The sequence below is a fragment of the Jatropha curcas genome, chromosome 3, assembly GCF_041381405.1.
Source record: "Jatropha curcas cultivar XTBG-Jc1 chromosome 3, XTBG_Jcur_1.0, whole genome shotgun sequence".
Classification (NCBI taxonomy): Eukaryota; Viridiplantae; Streptophyta; class Magnoliopsida; order Malpighiales; family Euphorbiaceae; genus Jatropha; species Jatropha curcas.
This window is the reverse complement of record NC_143153.1, coordinates 31,647,812-31,665,995: the sequence shown is the minus strand read 5'-3', so window position 1 is coordinate 31,665,995 and position 18,184 is coordinate 31,647,812. Positions and strand designations below refer to the sequence as shown.

The following is an 18,184-nucleotide window of genomic DNA, read 5'->3' as shown; positions in this document are numbered from 1 at the left end:
TGCAAATCCATCAGTTTACACATTTAGATAAATACATATACTGTTGATGTTTGCAGAGCAGCTACCGTAATGGTAAGATAACCAAATCAGTATAAACTTGTCCAAATAGAGAGAAAAAAAAAACCTCTATTCCTTTTCATCCTCAATCAAATTCATTTGATTAATAAATACAACAATGCGCATAAACTAAATGAGGCGCAGACTCTGACTGAAAAATTTGTAAATAAAATGTTACAATTTTAACTGAAGGGTTAAGGCCTTAAGGGTGTAGATCGGTAAGGAGATCAGTAAGGAAAACCAATGTTCTATGCTCAATTTAAGCTAGTCATAATCTAATGATTGTCAATATATATTCTTCTCCACTGCTAACTGTTTCCCTCATCAACACGAGACTGAACAACTGAGGATTGGTTGCTTTGTTCGAGGTTAGCTACTGCATCTGGTCCGTACATTCGTACCAACTCTTCCTGAAAATGAAACCACTATTGTTATAGAAAGGCATATATGTCAATTAATTAATAGACATTTCCTCAGTTAGAAAATAGGAAAATCACAGTTATCGAGTGAGTGAGAAAGATGAAGTTTCAAGTAAAAAGCTAGAGATTAGTATTAGAATAAACCTTAATGGAATCATTTTCAGATTTGAGTTTCTCGCATTCTTCGGAGATCCTCTGCAGTTCATCTCTAAGATTGCGGTTGTCATTGGTCAAATTCTCTACCCTGGCTTGTAGCTCTTCACACTCCGCCTGGCAAGGATGATAAATCAAAACATTGACAATTTAAGAACAAACGAGCAAGTCAATAAATATATTATGATGAACTTCTAAAGATACTATTTCCCAAATTTGCAATTGCGTTGGCTCTCAAGACCATAGAGCAAAAGACAAAGAACTGCAACAAATTTTTAACATTTCCTTACAGAGGGAAAGCCATAATATGCTGAACTCACAGAAGAGTAAAGGCAACCTAGATGTGCGTAAGTCCCGATATTGTTAAAATTGCTTTCCCCAGATCTTTATATCTTGTCTGATCGTTTTGAGGATCATATGATTTGTGAAGTGTCCTAACTATATGAGCTATAACAGAATTAAGTTTCATTTGGCCTGCTTCTAGGAGCTGCAATGACGCCTTATCTTCTATAGGAAAATAGTTGGAATAAATGTCTAGGCCAACTGTAAAGGAAATAAATATTTATATTCTCTTCCAACCCCCCCCCCCCCCCAAAACCAAAAAAAAAACATGGAAAAAATTAATAAATAAATGAAAAAAAGTGGGACATATTATTCGATATTGGCGATAACATTGACAAAGAAATAAGTGAACACCTGAAGTGTGGGAAAATGCAAACTGCAACTGTACCTGCTTCCGTAATCTTGATCTTCTGGCTGACTCCCTGTTAGATTGCTTCCTCTTCTGCCTTTTCAGCTCACGTTCATCCTATCACAGCACCAACATATAACTCAGTGGAATTGATATAAGGCTAGCTCTAAGTACGAATAAATACTGACCCCAAAACCAACAAATGAGAAAATAACATAACTCATGAATTTCCAGAAGAAATGAAATATAAGATGGAATAAAAGATGTGTAAAATATGAAATTCAAACTGCAAGTGTCAAGCCAATGTATCAAAGAAAGGCCAGTTGCAGCAAAGCTGAACACGTGTTAAATTGTATACTTTATAATTAAATAAATTGAAAAGAAAAGAAAATGAACACATGTTCAAGAAAACTACAAAAACTAACGGCAAATTCCATACTTGAATCCATTGCTCAGGCATTATTGCAGGAACTATCGCTGATGAAGTGCCAGATGCGTTTGGTCTAATTTTTGCAGCTCCAGAAGCGGCGGCAGCAGCGGCAGGAGATGCATTCCATAAGTCCATTCCAATGTTCAGATTAGTAGCAGGCATAGACACAACAGGTTTCCCTGGGACTGCAGCCTGATTTGCCCCTGTAGTATTATTTTGTGCATTTGATGCAGTAATGTTAATATGGAATACAAATAAAAAGGATGTCCCAAGTGCATTAGTTCAATAACTAATGTGGTTATAGAACAACTATTATAGCAAATGGAACAAGAAATAATTGGAATGAAGATAAAAAAACATACCATCTGCAAGCATCTGATTAAAACTCCCCTTCTTATTTGCAGCAAATTCCTAAATAAGGCAGATATTCATTAGAAAATCCAAGATCCCTATACAACCAATCTACCACAATTTGCAATTTGCATCAGCAGGTCAACACGGAAAAATTGCAATTCGAATACTAACGGTATCTGATTTCATATTATATGCATTGATTTAGCATCAACAGTTTCTACATGCTGGAAGATCATAGCCATGATCATTCAAACCAAGCGATAAAGTCACTGCATATTGCAATTATTAAATAACAAGAAAAGATTGACATATACCTGTTGGTTAGTGTTCTCATCACTTGCATCTGAGGAGCCATCGCTACCACTTTCAGCACTATTTAAAGCATTTAATTATCAGACAAAAATTCATTATACGGAACAATATATAAGTATATATTGAGACATCTAAGAGATGCAAATAAAAATTCAGCAATTAGCTAAGGCTTGACAAACCTTTGGGAGGCACCATCATTTCCAGAAGCCGAAGCTGCCTTTACGCTCTCAACTGCCTTGCCAGCTGAAGTTCTCTTGGATTTTTTGGCTGAAGCCCAGTCTTTTCCGTCAGAGCCCTTTCCTTCTAACTCCGTATTTGTTTGTGCTGAATTTGGTGTCTACAGAAGAGATGAAAAACAGCCAAATTGAATAACGCAATCAATACTACTGAGTTATATAAAGACAGGGAATAATGCTGAAATGCAATCGTAACATTCAATATTACCACAGTCATATTAGGATGGGCATATACTCCCCCAGCAGGATATAAAGCTGGATATGGAACCGGGGTCCCGTAGGGTGGGAGTAAAGGATGCTGAAAAGTTTGCAACAGAGAAGCAAATAAGAGACTCCTCTTTGTCAGGATATCTAGAGAGACATACCTTTTCCAAGTATAAAATGCTAAACATTATTAAATAAAAGAGACATTTACCTGGCTTCCCCAGAGATATGGATGAGGAGTTGGAGATGGAACAGTTGATGCAAAAAAGGGAGGTGGAGTAGCTCCAGCACCATAATAAGCCTGGAAATATAGCTGGCTTGTAAGTATCATCGATAATTTAAGAAAGCACTATTTAAGCTATGAACTTCATAGACATAAACCTGCATAGAATTTGACCAATCAGGATATGAAGGTGTCGTTGGTATCTCCTGCAAATACCAACAGACATTAGTAAAGTCATCCATGGTTCGCACTGTACATAAGAGATTGTCTTTCTTTTTTTTTTTTTTTTTTGGGGGGGGTGGGTGGAGAGGAGGAACAGTACTTGAGTCGAAGATGCTGGTTTGGAAGGCTTAGCAGGTGTGCTATCTTCCCCTGTCCCCATAGATAAACTCAACAATTATCACCAGTTCAACACTTCCAATCGGTTTCTTGTAAATCTGAGCAATATCTATGAAGTTCCTGCACATTTTATACGATATAACCATGTACATTAGAAATCAAAATAGTCCTATTCCAAAACCCACTTATTACTCGCTGTTGATAAGAACATGAAAGCAATTATCTCAGCATTAACCATGTAATAGGAAATTTAAATATAAGGCAGTCTCAAGAATTCCTTCAACATGGAGCTGGGCATTGAGATTGTTCACCACAAGCAAAAGAATACCAAAAAGACATCAAGTGGCGAGGAATGGACTATGTAATATCAAGTTAAAATCATTATCAGCATAAATGCCAACTGCAGATTACTAGACCCTCATATTTTATTCATGAATACAAACTCCAACTGGTTTTGGCCTCTTCAATATCATTGCTATATATTGTAAGTTTTACAGTAGATCTCCAGCACCACTTCATTTGCTTCTGCCAAATTCTATAAAGAAAGCTTGAAGTTGAAGCTATTTAAAGATTCAGCAGGAAACCAAACAGTGGAAAAAGGAAGGGGAAAGAGCACAACTTGAAAACCATATTCTAATTTATTCCAATCTTTCCAGGAAAGTTATGTTCCTTTTTCTATGCAAAAGGTCACCTATGATTCACATCTTCCAGTAGGTTGCATCACATGATTCTCTGTTAGAAAATGCCAATGTACTCACTTCAGACTTGCTAGTGTATCAAAAAAGCAAACATCAAAACTTCACAAACATTAAATTAGAGATCTTAGCTAATTGTTTTTGACCCAGAACATAACCCCCTGTACCAGCTAAACTGGCTGATCAAGCTAAACATTCAAAGGAAATGGCAATAGAGCAAACAGCTTGATAATACCTTAGAAGAAAAACTTAGGTGGCCCAATCAGTACTACTGTGGGCCATGCATACGATGACTTTGCCATTTAGCCAACTGCACGTGGTTCCATCTCAAACCCAATGGGTCAACCCAGACTCCGTGGCTAGTTTGCAATATAATTTTTGGAGTTCAGAATATTTGGACCTGTGCCAATGATAACCAAGATTCCTAAAGGTTGAAAGACAAACAATATCCTACCACTCCTAGCATATTCAGAAGAACCCCTTCATTACCATAACCTGTCAATTATCTTGATATGATACGACAAAGATCAAAACCTAGCAAATTTCCGTTCATTATACTTGAACATATTCCATACTCCATTATGACCATTCATCGCACAAAATATAGCAAGCCAGCATTATCACAGTCTCTAACTTGAACAATATAAAACATAGCAATCCTAGACTATCACACAAAATATTTCTTTGCGCTTCTGCTAAAAAATGAGATAGAAAGTCATTTTTTCGTTCCCAACCTGAAAGTTAATGTTAGAAAAAAGTGCTACATATGTACCCACCCCTTTAGAGAAATACTACTGTCGTCCTCTAGTTAATATGCTAGAGGGATTGTTCTTACCTTACATGCACAGAAAATTTGACAATTGAAGTGCACAAATCCAACGCCTAAATCAAATTCCAAATATTCACACATAAGTGAAGCTAAGCTAACAACTGGACAAAAGCGAATAAAGAACCACCATAACGAATTGTTGGCAGTTCCCTATAGCAATCTTAAAACTAAAAACAAGACAAAACCCAATTCAGAAATACTCGTAGAAACGAAGTTTTATCACAAAATTAAGCTCCCAAACTGATTCTACAATAGAATTATAGATCCAGATGCATAGTAAATAAAATTTGAAGAAAAAAATAAACAAGCCAAAACATCAGGAACCAAAAGATACACATGCATAAACAGAGTAAAAAAAAATTAGGTGAGAGGGAAAGAGTGAGAACCTGGTTTCATGTCGTGGAAGAAAGAGTAGTGAGGTGGAAGTCCAAGTGGGATACTTTATAAACACCAACCAAAGAGAGAAGAGAAAGAGCCTTCCTTTCTTCTAGATACTGTCCCTTTTTTATCTAAAAAGATCAACGGTTGATAACTTAAGACAGAGACAATGTCAACAGCTAAGACAATAAAGAAACTAGCAATCCCCTAATCTCAGAGTTCCACTGTCTGTGTCTGTTTTGTCTTTGGAACTTAAAAAAAGATCAGATTTTTCTTGTAAACAAATTCGCAGGAGAGAGAGAGAGAGAGAGAGAGAGACAAAGAGAGAGGTGATAACTGATGATGTGGTGGAGCGGTGGCCAATGGGAGGTTGAGGACCAGGAGGAGGAGGCTGGAGGTGACCGGTGGGCGAGAGATTAGGGTTTGTTGGCGGTGACACGTGCCAGAAAGAGGAATCCAGCTGTCGAAGTTTTACTGGATTGAGTTTTTTATAAAAAAAATATGACTTGCGAGCTATGGATGATTCATCGTTGACAGCCAAATGGATAATCTTTTCTAAAAAAATTAACAACCAGAAAAATACAACCAATTCCCACCACCTTATTAACTACTACTTTGCTTTGTTTCCATATTTTGCCATGTCAGCATAATGGCAAGTTTGTAAGTTTTAACAACTTTTTTTTTCAATAATTAATTTAGAATTTTCAAAAATATCTTAGCATGTCGTTTTGCAAGTAATAAAAAAAATAATTAAATTTTCAAGAAAAAAAAGAAGTAATAATGTTTGAAAATATAAAAAATTATAAATTATCGTTTGAATTAATGAAATATGAAATTTATAAACTCTAATTCAATAGAATTTACATTCTATCATTAGATTAAAAAATAAACATTATGTATTTAAAAGATATTTTTATAATAAAATTAAGTGATTTAAATTTCACATCCATTGAAACAATGAAATTTTCATATGCTGAAATTTATGGATTGTATCTTATGTTTTCTCAATAAAAAAAATTAATAAATTTGTGAAATATTTAAATTTCATCTTCAAATCCAAATGAATTTTAAATGCAGGTCTTAAAATTTTCAATTCAATCAATTTTATAATAAAATATTAAATAAAATTATCTGAAATAACAGTTAGAGATTTTGTTGTCATTAGAATATTGTCCTCTCTTAGAACTTTTTAGCCCCATGTTTCCAATTTACAAAATGCCAAAACATTACATTCAAAAGCTTTTCTAAATGTCTGACTACATCTATAGCTAAGCTGAGACGCCACCTTTAAGAAGTAAGCCAAATTGCAAAGCAGAGAACAGTGAGCACATAGCTGTTTTTTAATTTTTATTTTTAGCAAGAAAAATGGTACAAGACTACGATCTCCTGAAACTTTTTCCTTCATTTCCTTCTATCTCTGTAACCTGAGTTCTTCTATTTGATGTTTAAGAAAACAATGGCTACTAAGCAAAAAGCCTAACTTCTAAAAAGCTATCTAAAGCATGGGGAAGACGATTGATTATGTACATAAAATTCACTTCTAATATGGGAATTCTTTGGTCCTTTTAACACCAAAACATAGCTTCATCAGGTAACCAGGTTAATCCGATAGGCATTTGTCGAAACACGATAGGAAATTGGACAACTTGCTCTTTCTCTTCTTGGCCTTTTCATCAGATTTCTTCGTCGCATTGTCAGTGCCTGTGTTATTTCTGGTGTCTTCAATCTGAATTACTCTAGGAGGTGTCATCTCTGCAGGACAAAGTGTAGTGAGAAACTTTTTCAGATAATTTGTAATTTCCATGAATTCAGGTCGGAGAGATGGGTCCTCTGACCAACAGGATTGCAAGAGAGGGACTAATTCTTCAGGAATATTCTCCAAGCTAGGCCTTTCCTTCTGAGGGTAACAGAAAGAGAAGAAAAATCTTAAATCTTCTTATATACATGATTTTGGAAAACAAATTACATGGAATAGAATAACAGCTATGATGATTAGTATTTTCTTAAAAAAGTAAGGTAACATACATGGGCAACAGCAGCATATGCTACAGTTATGTGATCCCTTCCCTTGAATGGAGCTTTGTTTGTAAGCAACTCCCAGAGAACGATTGCGAAACTATACACATCGACCTTATGGTCATAATGCTTTTTCATTCCAACTCGAAGTGATGCTTTGCTGAATAACTAATTTGCAAAATAGTGAGAAACAATTAGACAGAATAATAAGATTCATCGCATACAGAAGTTGAAACCAAGAAAAGAAATAAATACTTCAGGAGCCATCCACCGGTAAGTGCCAGCTTCACAGGTCATTTCATTTGTTATTTCCTCTCTGGCTAGCCCAAAATCAGCAACCTTAATTCGTTTCTTCTCTTCTGTGAGAAGTAAATTGCCTGCACTAACCACAAAGTGTATGTGAGTAGATGTTAGCAATTGTTCAATTATTAATTAAAGGTTCATGAGTATAAGGAAGCTTATATGATAGAAGACATCAAAATGAATTTTTATTAAATCCTTCTAGAATTCTTGGAATAAATATGATTTGCAATTTGCAGTTTGTTTAAGCTTGGACTACGGTGCTTTGTGAAATTAATGGGGAAAAAAAAATCTAGGATGAAAAGATGCTGAATTACTAGGCTTCAAGTCTCGATGAATGATGCCATTGTCATGCAAGTACTCCATGGCTCGAGAAATATCTAGTGCCAAACTTATACAAAGTTTCAGATCCAATCGTCTTGGGCGGATGCTCCACAAGTACTTCTGTAGGGTACCACCTCTCAGAAGTTCAGTAATTAGAAACAAAGCTGGTTCCACAGACACGCCAATCAACTGTTCATACAAAGTTCATTTTACGACCAAGGATATTGTTGATGGAAATATATATCTGGTACCAAAATACTAAAACAAAAGAAATAAACATAGTAAATGTATTGAAAAAGTGAATTTTATTAGTTCTAGCAAGTTAAGAAACCAAATAACTACCATAAGTAGAAGGGCAAGAAAGCAGAGATATTTATGATAGCAAATCAAATTTCAGATGTGTGAAAGAAGGTCTGAATTACAAATTTTAATGTGCTGCTTGAGATATTGCTAGAGCGTTTCTCTCTCCAAATGAAATGAATAAGCAAAGATAGAACAAAAGAGCTTTAAATGGATAATCAAGCCTAATCATAGAAGTGGAAAGATAAACCACTATAGATGATTTTCTAGTACGTGGAAAATATGACATGTGCTTACACATATAGTAATGCCAGACAAAACGAAAATATAGAAAATCTGAACGGTTAACTTAAAAACAACCAAATCATTAGCTGATATATTCAACAGTTATGCTGCAAAGTGAAAAATAGGAATCTTAGACGAAGGGTTCAGACTTATTGTCTCTGTTAATTTCAACCACTAGGAAACTAGGAAATCACATAAAGATGTACAGAAATTAGATAATAAATTCATCTGAAATTAAAAAGAAAACATCGATGAATATGAATACAATGAAATACCTTCACAACATTTTCATGGTTCATCTTAGCTTGCAATAAAACCTCCCTCTGAAATTTTTCCTTATGTTCAAGAATTACAGCTGATGTTCTCATTGGCTGTATTATCTTCACAGCAACAGGTCTGGACTCAAACCTAGGAGGAGTTCCCAAATAACATCAACATTATAATCCAGGATATCACTTCTCAACCAAGGTCAGTATACGAACTCGAAATGTTCAGAAGAGAATAATAAATGCACACACAACAAGCATACATTTCAAATTTACATATTGTTAAAATCTAACAAATTTAGGCCAAATTTTCCTAAAAATATGTTAAATATTAATTCATCTTCTACCATATATCTTCATTGTTATTGTGCAAGGAAATTTTATCTACGTCCTAAGCATAATCCAAGGGTTCTTTTCCTACAGCTAATATTTTAGATCGAAATATTCATAATGTCAACCAAAGCAGAATGATATAAACTGACTTGACTAAATAATGACAATCCAAATAACTAGGAATTGTCAAAAATTTTATTCAGTTACATTGCACCAAAGTAGATATGTGCATCTCATTTGCAGGGATTATTCTTCTCATTCATCTTGTGTTCTCTTGCACCTTAAAAAGGAGTTATTTCAGTTCTCGTGTTCCATCTACATTCATTTTTCTTGACTCCAATTGTAACTTCTTGTATTTCATGTACAACACTTCTCCTTATCACTCTTGCACGTAAAAATGCTAATTCTAGCTGTAGTAAACATTTAGACACAATATCTTGACTACCTTATATGCAGATGACAACGCATAACTAGCTTTGATGCCTTCATTTTTCTTAATTAGATGACAACTACACACAACTGAACAACTGCTTCATAAAAAAATGATGTCAAAGAACACAGTAATAATATGTGCTTAGGAGTTCCCATGGCCGTTGTTTACTTATATATGCAAATAATGCAATTATAAATCCATTACCTTGAGCTCTCAAAGTTAAATCTCAATCGATATAAGGCAACTCCTCCAGTTATGATAGGTACCCATACCATATAAAGCATCTAATTTACTTTGATATTTATAGAACATAAATTGCTAGAGATTTACATAAATTGCTTAGATTCTGCCATTTACTATTTAGCATATGAATCATTCAAAACGTTTATCAGTATTTATTTCAAGTTTAAGGAACTCTCACAACAGGAGGTAGAGATTGCATCGCAGACATTGCTAGTGGATGTTGTAGTTCACAATACAACTCATCAATCACCACATTGATGTCAAGTTAATTACTTTAACAAATTCTGTTTCCTAAAAGCAGAGACTGTATATGGCAGTTAGTGTTGTTCATGCTTTATAACATAGAAGCTACTCTGGCAGTTTCCATAAAGACAACTAAAGGACTTCTAGCAACTAAAACATTTTAACCAATTTTGAATATTGCGGAGTAACTCAATTCAACTAGCCAACTCAAAAATTTTAATGCTCTCCTACACTACCGAGTACAGACAAAAGAATCCAGAAGTTAAAATATTTGTTACAGCCATGAGAATTGCCACCCTTATGCAATTCTGAATTATTCATTTACATGCATGGTAATAATCATATACTGACAACGACAAATTAATACACATCACATGCATCGGTGACGAGCCAGGATTTAGAAGGGTAGAGAAATTTTAAAACTTTGGGGGGAGGCAAAATAGTAAAAAATCATACATTTATAAGGAAAATTTAAAAAAAAAGAAAAAATCGGTCCAGTGCATGCATGTCCACGTGCATGACAGTGAATGCATCAGTCAATTACACAGTGAATCCAAATTAAATGAAAAGCTTAAGGGAAATCCATATTACGTAAATCTAAACTGCAAAAGGATAGCCTAATTGTTGTTTTACCGTGATTTCTTTTTTGCTTTAAGAATCAAAGATTTTTCGCTTTTTGTACAAGTTGATACCAACCATAGAGCTCTTTATCACAATGCAGTGGATCATAAGAATATTTACTTTATTTTTCTGCTTTATGAACAACAACAACAAGCATTTGTTCATTGATGAAAAAAATGCATAAGCAGGAAATGTCATTTCTTTTTCTCTCTTTCCTCAACACAAGGTAGTATATGAAAAACATGAAAATGCAAAGTTAGCACATGGGATCCTACTAGAGAAACAAGCATCCAAAACAGAGACATTATTATAGAACATGAAATTTCACTAAATTAATATTCAACTACCTATAGTGATTCTAGCTCACAAATATCATTAATTTATTGTAACAGATAGAGACATTTCCTAAAATTGTATTTAACTAATAACGCCATATGTCAACCAACACAGAACAAGCTATTAAATGATTCTAAAACCACTAAGGTTAAGCATTACAATTAAAACCCAGAATTCTAAATAGCAAAAATAACACAATTATCAACGGCGCAAAACAAATCACACATGAAAAGCAAAAAAAGAAGCTGTGAACATGCACATAATGTGATTAATTTAAGTAATAAATACAAATCAACAAAAAGAAAAGGCCTTTCATTTACTGCAAAGATAAAGAACATACTCTCCCTCGTAGACAAGAGAATAAGGCCCTTCAGCGATCAATTTTCGAACAAGCACACGACAAGGATCAATAAGCAAGCTTTTATCGATGTTGAAAACGAAGTCGTTCTGCAAAATAATCTCTTCCTCGTCTTCGGCATCGTACATTGCCGATGTTTTCTTCTTGTCTTGGTTAAGCCTTCGGCCTTGCATTACACAGTAATCATACATAGAGAGAGAGAGAGAGAGAGAGAAAGAGACCAAGAGAGTGTCTTTTATTTTATAAGAAAAAACAAAAAGGTTTTTCTTTTTCACAAAAACAAGAAAATTAGGGGATTTGATTACATGTGTTTTATTTTATTTTATTATTTTTAAAACAAAACTTTATTGGTGGAAAAATAAATAAATAAGAGTTTATTGTGTTTGGGAATTTAATTATTTGGCTATTATCTTTATTAAGTATATTTTTGATAGCAGAGAAATTAGAGCTTGTTCCATATTATTATGTTTAAAAAATTATTTTTTTTGAATGTATTATTTATGATTGAGAAAAAAAAAAGAGTGGTAAGTAATTGTTTTTGTAAGTTTCTTTGAAACAAATTGTTTTTTTAAATTTTATGACTTCAATTAAAGAAATATTTTTTTGTTTACCAAGATATAATCTAGTGGTAAGTGCATACACGATCTGATAATAGATTCAAGTTTAAATCCCCTCCTTCAATGTTAAATTTTTTTTTTTATTTATCTCATATTATACGGTATTTTTCTTTTTAAAAGTACAATAAATTTATTAATGATTTAATATTTTTTATTTAATATGTCTTGTTATCTGTAATTTTTTATTCCTTTTTTTATTAGGATGACATTTAATATTAATATAAAAATATATTAAAAACATAGAATTAAAATTTTATTATTCAAACAGTATTAATTACTTATTCTTAATTTTTTTTAAGTCTATCTTTATGGAATAGATGAAAAAATATTTATAAAATATTTATTTTTCTTAAAAATTTAAACATTAAAATCAAGTATTTCTTTTTTTGTAAGATACCCTTTATAAATATTGTTTTGTCCAAAATTATATTTCCATTTGAGAAAATTAAGAAATATTAATTAACTTTTTTATTTTAGCTTATTTGTATTAAACACAATAATTATTGTGTACAACTTCTGAAATCTATTATATTATACCGTCGCCCTTTCTCTCTCTTAATTTTTGAGGCAGATTAAATGATAAAGAATTACTAAGATTAGACTAGGTGAGAACAAGGATATTTAGTCATTAACAAGATATTATATTATAATTTAAGTGATTTAATTGATTTTTTATTTATCATGTGAAAGTTTTAAATGATAAATAAAATCAGGCAGTAGGAGCAATATATTTATAATCTGTAATCTATATTAATAACATATATAGAAATGATAATGAATGCGAAGAACATTAGGATTTTCAAAAAAAATGCCCTTACTAGGTTTATAGAATGACAAAAATATCATTAAAAATTTCAATTTGATTGGATAAAAAATAAAAGTAATATAATTTTGATTGATCATATTAATTAATTTTCTATTTAAATTAAACTCTATTGGATATTTATACTATATAAAGAATATAAATACGATATGAATATAATATTTTTAAGGATTATAATTTAATTTTGATTGTATTAATTTCTTATTTAGATCTAAATTCTACAGATAAATTAAAAATTTACTCTCCGTCCTACCTTAATAGTAATAAATAGGTATTTTACTTTATTCAACTTTAAGTCCTCTTTTAAGATTTTAAGACTATATTAATTATTTTTTAAATTTTATTTATATTTATTAGGTGTAATTTATTTTTATATTTATATTTAAGAATTGCGATTTAGATATTCTACCATGTATTTTTAGAAAATTAATTAATGAAGATCTATGGATTCTAAGACCAAATATTAGAGCATCAATTGCCCGTAATTCCTTTCTAAAATTAGTGATCCGTTTACTAAATTACTTACATGATTTAATTCCATGGATTGTTGTGAAAGATAATCTAAAAATATATATATATTTTTTCAGAATATAACTACCCATACCCGAAATTTATTTTATTAACAAAAGATAACTAGTCTGATAAAGAGGGCTTCCATTATTAGTATATCATGTGGTCTTAGGCCCATAATGTAAGGCCCATTACTAGTTTATAATTTCATAATAAAAAAATTAATTCTAATACTAATATTAATGCTTGTATATTACCTATATGAGTATTAAGTTATTGACATGACATCATGTCTTTAGCAGCAGTTATTAAACCCGGACTTAACCAGCAGGTTGACCTAGAAAATTGGTAAACCCAATCTTTTGAGCCACTTTTATTTTTAAATTATTTAAGAAAGAAAATGATAATGAAACAGTTAAACCGTAGTTAAATCCGCTAATATAGATCAATTTAATTGGACAATTGCATTTATTGTAATTATAATTGTTCAATTCATTGTAATTATAATTGTTTATTTAATACTAATTAAAATATTAATTACCAGTTAAACCAGTGGCTCATCCACCGATTCCGGACGGGGTTCAATAACATTTGAAAATGATTAAGAAGGTGCCACGTTACCCAGAATAAATTAGTGAAAGATAGAGAAAAAGAAGTTTGTCGTCCTTTTTTCATATTTTTTATTTTTTACTTTTTATTTTTTTTGGTGACAGATATTAGACATTTGAAAGACAGTTGTTCATCAATGTGTCGTTGGCTTCTGTCTTCCAGTCAGTTATACTTGTTGGAATTTCTAAAGATTCCAGATGTGTTCTCTTTTCCATTTTTAATTTGATAATAATAATAATAATAATTTACTTTATTAGCATCTTGTTTTCTTTTTCTTCTTTTTGAATCGCGTAATAATATTATTTATTGTAATTTCTTTTTTTTAAAGAAGAAAAACTACAAATTAACCCCATTGTATATGTTTCTTCACTCTTAACAAATTCAAGATTTCAAGATGGTTGAAAGGTGGTCAAATTTTCTTATTGGGCAACGGTCAAAAATGTATAAAATGCTATCTACCAAGTTTTAAAAGTGATTCGTACGAAAGTTTAAATTCAAAATTTCGAATTAAAATTTGAAATTATTTTAGTATTAAAGTATAAAATTGTTAATTGCATAAACACTTAGATCAATCAATCCCAACTCCCAAGTCATTAACTTGAAGATAAGGCAACACATCAATGTTTTTTCCAAAATTAGTGTGGTCTTATCCTGTATATAGTTGAGCCTTATCTTCTCTCTGAGCGTTTTATTAGTTACTCTATCTTTGTCCACGTGAAGTGTTGATTCGGTCTAAATTTCATAGTAACTAGATATGGTTTCCTTTTCTTCTTTTCTTTCAAATATATTCTTTTAGCTTTTTACAATAATTTGTAATCTTATACATAAATTAATTTATCAATTATTATTTATTTTGATTAGTGTTTCCATGTTCGGCTAAATTTAGATTTCAAACTTTAACTTTAAAGTAAAATTCGTCTGAAAATGCAATTTATTTTTCCTAATCAACCGGTAAATTATTTCTTATTAATTGATATTTATGGTTTGGGAATCAATATATATATCTATACTATGCTTGTATGTGAAAATGATGTAGATTTGCTTCCTGATTATATTTGTTTTTATATATGAATGTTGTTTTATAAAACAGAGCTTGGAAAGGCACAATTCAAACGTGTTCTATATAATTTTTTAAAAAAGAAAAGAGAGGTACGTGTGAGAATAACATCTCCTTGATGCTTCCAGTCAAAAAGACAATTAAGTTAATTACTTAACTAATGACATTTAAATTTATAGTCAGAATTAATACACCCCCTTAATTAATAATTAACCATTAGATAGAGAAAATTAATTTACATTAATTAGATTTCTTACTTGATTGATTACTATCTACATACTAAAATTAAGCTACCAATTAACAATAATTACCCAGTTACATGTACAGCTGATCGTTAAACCATTCCATGCCATGAATGTAATAATTTTCAGGCATATAAAAAATATCTCCATATCCTTCCATCCCAAATTCTCCAAGAAATGTTGGCTTCATAGCTTCCATTGAAAGGGTTGAGCTTGGACTGTTACTCGAAACTCCATCTATTCTTTCTGTTAATCGATGAATCTCGTTCTCTGCTTCTGAAAGTTGTTCCTTTAGCTTCAAAACCTGAAAAAAAAAATAATAATAATAATAAGAGATTCTTTGGATGTTTTAGTTTATGCAAAATTAGTGCAAAGCGTGCAGTATTCCACGTGCAAAGAAGTGGGCTTTGATAGGCCCAAGAATAGGTGACATTAAACAATTAAATTTTGTACGGGAACACTAAGGGATTAGAGGATTAAAAGTCCTATTTGTTGTGTAAGAAAGAGGCAGTGTTCTGTTGCTAGTCAATTTTGTTCACTTTTATGCTAAGTTTTTTTATAGTCTAAACCCAACAACGTGGGTGGCATAGCTTTCTTTAAGCCAGAGCTCATGCAAGTTAAAAATGGTGGGTCGCTGTCTCCTTTTCTTGTAAAAATATTAAAAATATTCAAAGCCAATAAGCTTAGTTTTGGCCCTGCTGTGGTCATAAATCAAGGAATTATTAGGCACGACTTCGCATAAGATAGTTTCATGTTTGCTTATTGCTTAGTAACTAAAGCTATCACTTTCTTGATTGGTTCCCAAGAAAACATCAGGAAAATTAATTTCAAGAACTCGAAACTGAATCTGTATGATAAAGAGAAGGAGAGATATGAACCTCAGATTCAAGGCGACATTTTTCAACAACAATACTTTCATGGGCAGTCTTCAGCTTAGTATACTCTTCTTCTAGTTTCTTGTTCTTCCAACGAGCTCTTCTATTTTGAAACCAAACAGCAACTTGACGAGGATCAAGACCCAGTTCTGAAGCAAGCTTGTCCTTTCTTTCAGACTCCAACTTATGTTCATTACCAAAATTTTTTTCAAGAAGATTAACTTGCTCTGAGCTTAGTTTCCTCTTCTTCGCTCCACCAACTCCTCCTTCTCCTCCTTTGTTCTTCTTTCTCCTCCGCCGCGGTTTTGCCTCACCTATATATACATCAATCATAATGGACTTATATAAAAATGGAGTCTTGTTTTGTCAGAGCTTTATTAATTGAAAAGAAAAGAAAGAAAAAGAAATATATAATGTGTTGTTTGATCTTTATTTGTTGAGGAGTACTAACCTTGTTGTGGAACCATTTGTGTGTATACACCAGGGTACAATTGAGAGAGCAGTACCATGTGATCTTCAACCTTGTTACTCATGGTGGTTGTCATCTTTTTAGTTGTCACTCTATTTTTCTTTCTTTTTTCTCTTCTCTCTGTATTATGAGTAAGGTGTTGGAGGAAAAGGAGTGGACAAGTTGGAGGAAACATGGGAATGGTTCATTATATAAGGGGCTGAGTACAGAGGTGTTTGTCACGCACAAGACTTTTTTTTTTAAAGTCTTTGTAGATTAGGTGGGAAAGAAGGACTGCTTTTTATGCTATTTTCAATATTGCCATTCAAAAAAATGTTATGACCTTAATGTGAGACAAAATAAATAAAAATAATTAAACACCAAAGTGGTTAAACTATTAGAGATAAATTATATTTCTAAATAAATTTTATCTATAAGGTCAAAAGTTTAAAATCTAAAGTCGTCGTTATTTATAAAGTTAATGTTAATATCCTTTTAACTTTTTTGTGAGCTGTTTTGCAGAAATAATTCACTCAAATATACTGAGAAAAACTATCATAGAATATAGCCAAATAATAAACTATAATTATAAACCAACTGTTTATATATAAAATCTGAAGTCGTTGTTATAAGGAAGGTCAGTGTTAATGTCCTTTTTACTTGTTGGGAGATGCTTTGTGAAAATAATTCACCCAAACGCACGGAGAGAGACTACGGGTAGTATACAGCCAAACAAACAATCACCATCACCCAACTCTACACATATAACAAAAGCAAGTTGTACGAATTCATGGGAAAAAAATTTTACCATCTCCCATGATGGATGATAACTAATTGTTGTCCCTTTAGCAAGAGTTGCTGTGCAAGAATTATCACATTTTGGTTGGTTGTAATTAACAAAATACTATTAATTAAGTGTGAAAATAGATTAATGACAATTTTTAGTGATTGAGCTAGGGAATTAGAGGAAAGGATTAGGCTTTCCTAATAAAGTAATTAGTGAAGAAAGAAAGGTCATTAAGGGATTAAGACGTGAGGTGAGAGAGTACATACACAGAGACACACAAACACAATCTTGTAATTTCATTGTGTGGTTGGGGATCCCAAACCTGAGCAGTGAGCAAACCTCGAAGTCAATAAAAAAAAGGTACGGTTGGCCTCTGGATTGGGACATGCAAGTCACTTTTGTTGTCCAATCGGGTGGTATTCCTCTCTAAGTAGCCAAGCCGCACTCTTTTTGGCTTAACTAATAGCTATGGCTTTAATCCACTAATTAATTATATTTTTCATGCGTGGCTCGAGATGGGTTAAAATGTAAAAATTTCCACCAAATTGGATTTTGTTATTAAGAAATGAAACATCAAGGAAGGACCCATTTATATCTTTTTTTTTTTTTTTTTTAAACCAGGTTTTTAGAGAGAGGGAGAGGGAATGATTAGAAAATAATAAAGATGGTTAGAAAGCAATTTGAGTTCCACTATAGATGTCGTCACTGTTGACGTCTAGTTAATCACTTAAACACATCATCTTTTGGAACAAAAACAATTAACACCAACACCAACCTGATTAGTGTTAATTATTAATAAACAGTCTCGTGATTGTTTATCTCTATAAATAAGTTTTTA

At 32.1% G+C, this 18,184-nt stretch overlaps 3 protein-coding genes across 6 annotated transcripts; all 3 read right to left on the bottom strand.

Annotated features, from left to right (window-relative positions):
* Positions 1-106: 106 nt before the first annotated feature.
* Positions 107-5,866, bottom strand: GBF1 (G-box binding factor 1). Of its 4 annotated transcripts, XM_020681581.3 has the most exons (13): positions 5,329-5,859; positions 4,349-4,513; positions 3,402-3,538; positions 3,238-3,285; positions 3,068-3,157; positions 2,861-2,950; positions 2,596-2,753; positions 2,419-2,476; positions 2,113-2,161; positions 1,760-1,953; positions 1,360-1,437; positions 621-746; positions 107-467 (listed from the first exon to the last, which is right to left on the bottom strand). In XM_020681581.3, exons 3-13 carry the CDS (start codon positions 3,459-3,461, stop codon positions 366-368), a joined length of 1,053 nt encoding a protein of 350 aa, XP_020537240.1. In that variant the 5' UTR covers positions 3,462-3,538; positions 4,349-4,513; positions 5,329-5,859; the 3' UTR covers positions 107-365. The 4 variants fall into 4 exon arrangements, 3 of the variants coding, with proteins under 3 accessions (XP_020537240.1, XP_020537241.1, XP_012079074.1); XM_020681582.3 differs by lacking the exon at positions 4,349-4,513 and having other exon boundaries at positions 2,864-2,950; positions 5,329-5,861; XM_012223684.4 differs by lacking the exon at positions 4,349-4,513.
* A 776-nt stretch (positions 5,867-6,642) lies between these two features.
* On the bottom strand, positions 6,643-11,601 carry LOC105639950 (Protein kinase superfamily protein). The gene is made up of 6 exons (XM_012224156.4): positions 11,361-11,601; positions 8,821-8,953; positions 7,954-8,149; positions 7,592-7,713; positions 7,346-7,504; positions 6,643-7,217 (listed from the first exon to the last, which is right to left on the bottom strand). The coding sequence occupies exons 1-6, from the start codon at positions 11,567-11,569 to the stop codon at positions 6,921-6,923; spliced, it is 1,116 nt and encodes a 371-aa protein (XP_012079546.1). The 5' UTR covers positions 11,570-11,601; the 3' UTR covers positions 6,643-6,920.
* Positions 11,602-15,192: 3,591 nt separating this feature from the next.
* HB40 (homeobox protein 40) lies at positions 15,193-16,765 on the bottom strand. The gene is made up of 3 exons (XM_012223685.3): positions 16,563-16,765; positions 16,115-16,425; positions 15,193-15,540 (listed from the first exon to the last, which is right to left on the bottom strand). Exons 1-3 carry the CDS (start codon positions 16,753-16,755, stop codon positions 15,310-15,312), a joined length of 735 nt encoding a protein of 244 aa, XP_012079075.1. The 5' UTR covers positions 16,756-16,765; the 3' UTR covers positions 15,193-15,309.
* Between the last annotated feature and the right edge of the window lie 1,419 nt (positions 16,766-18,184).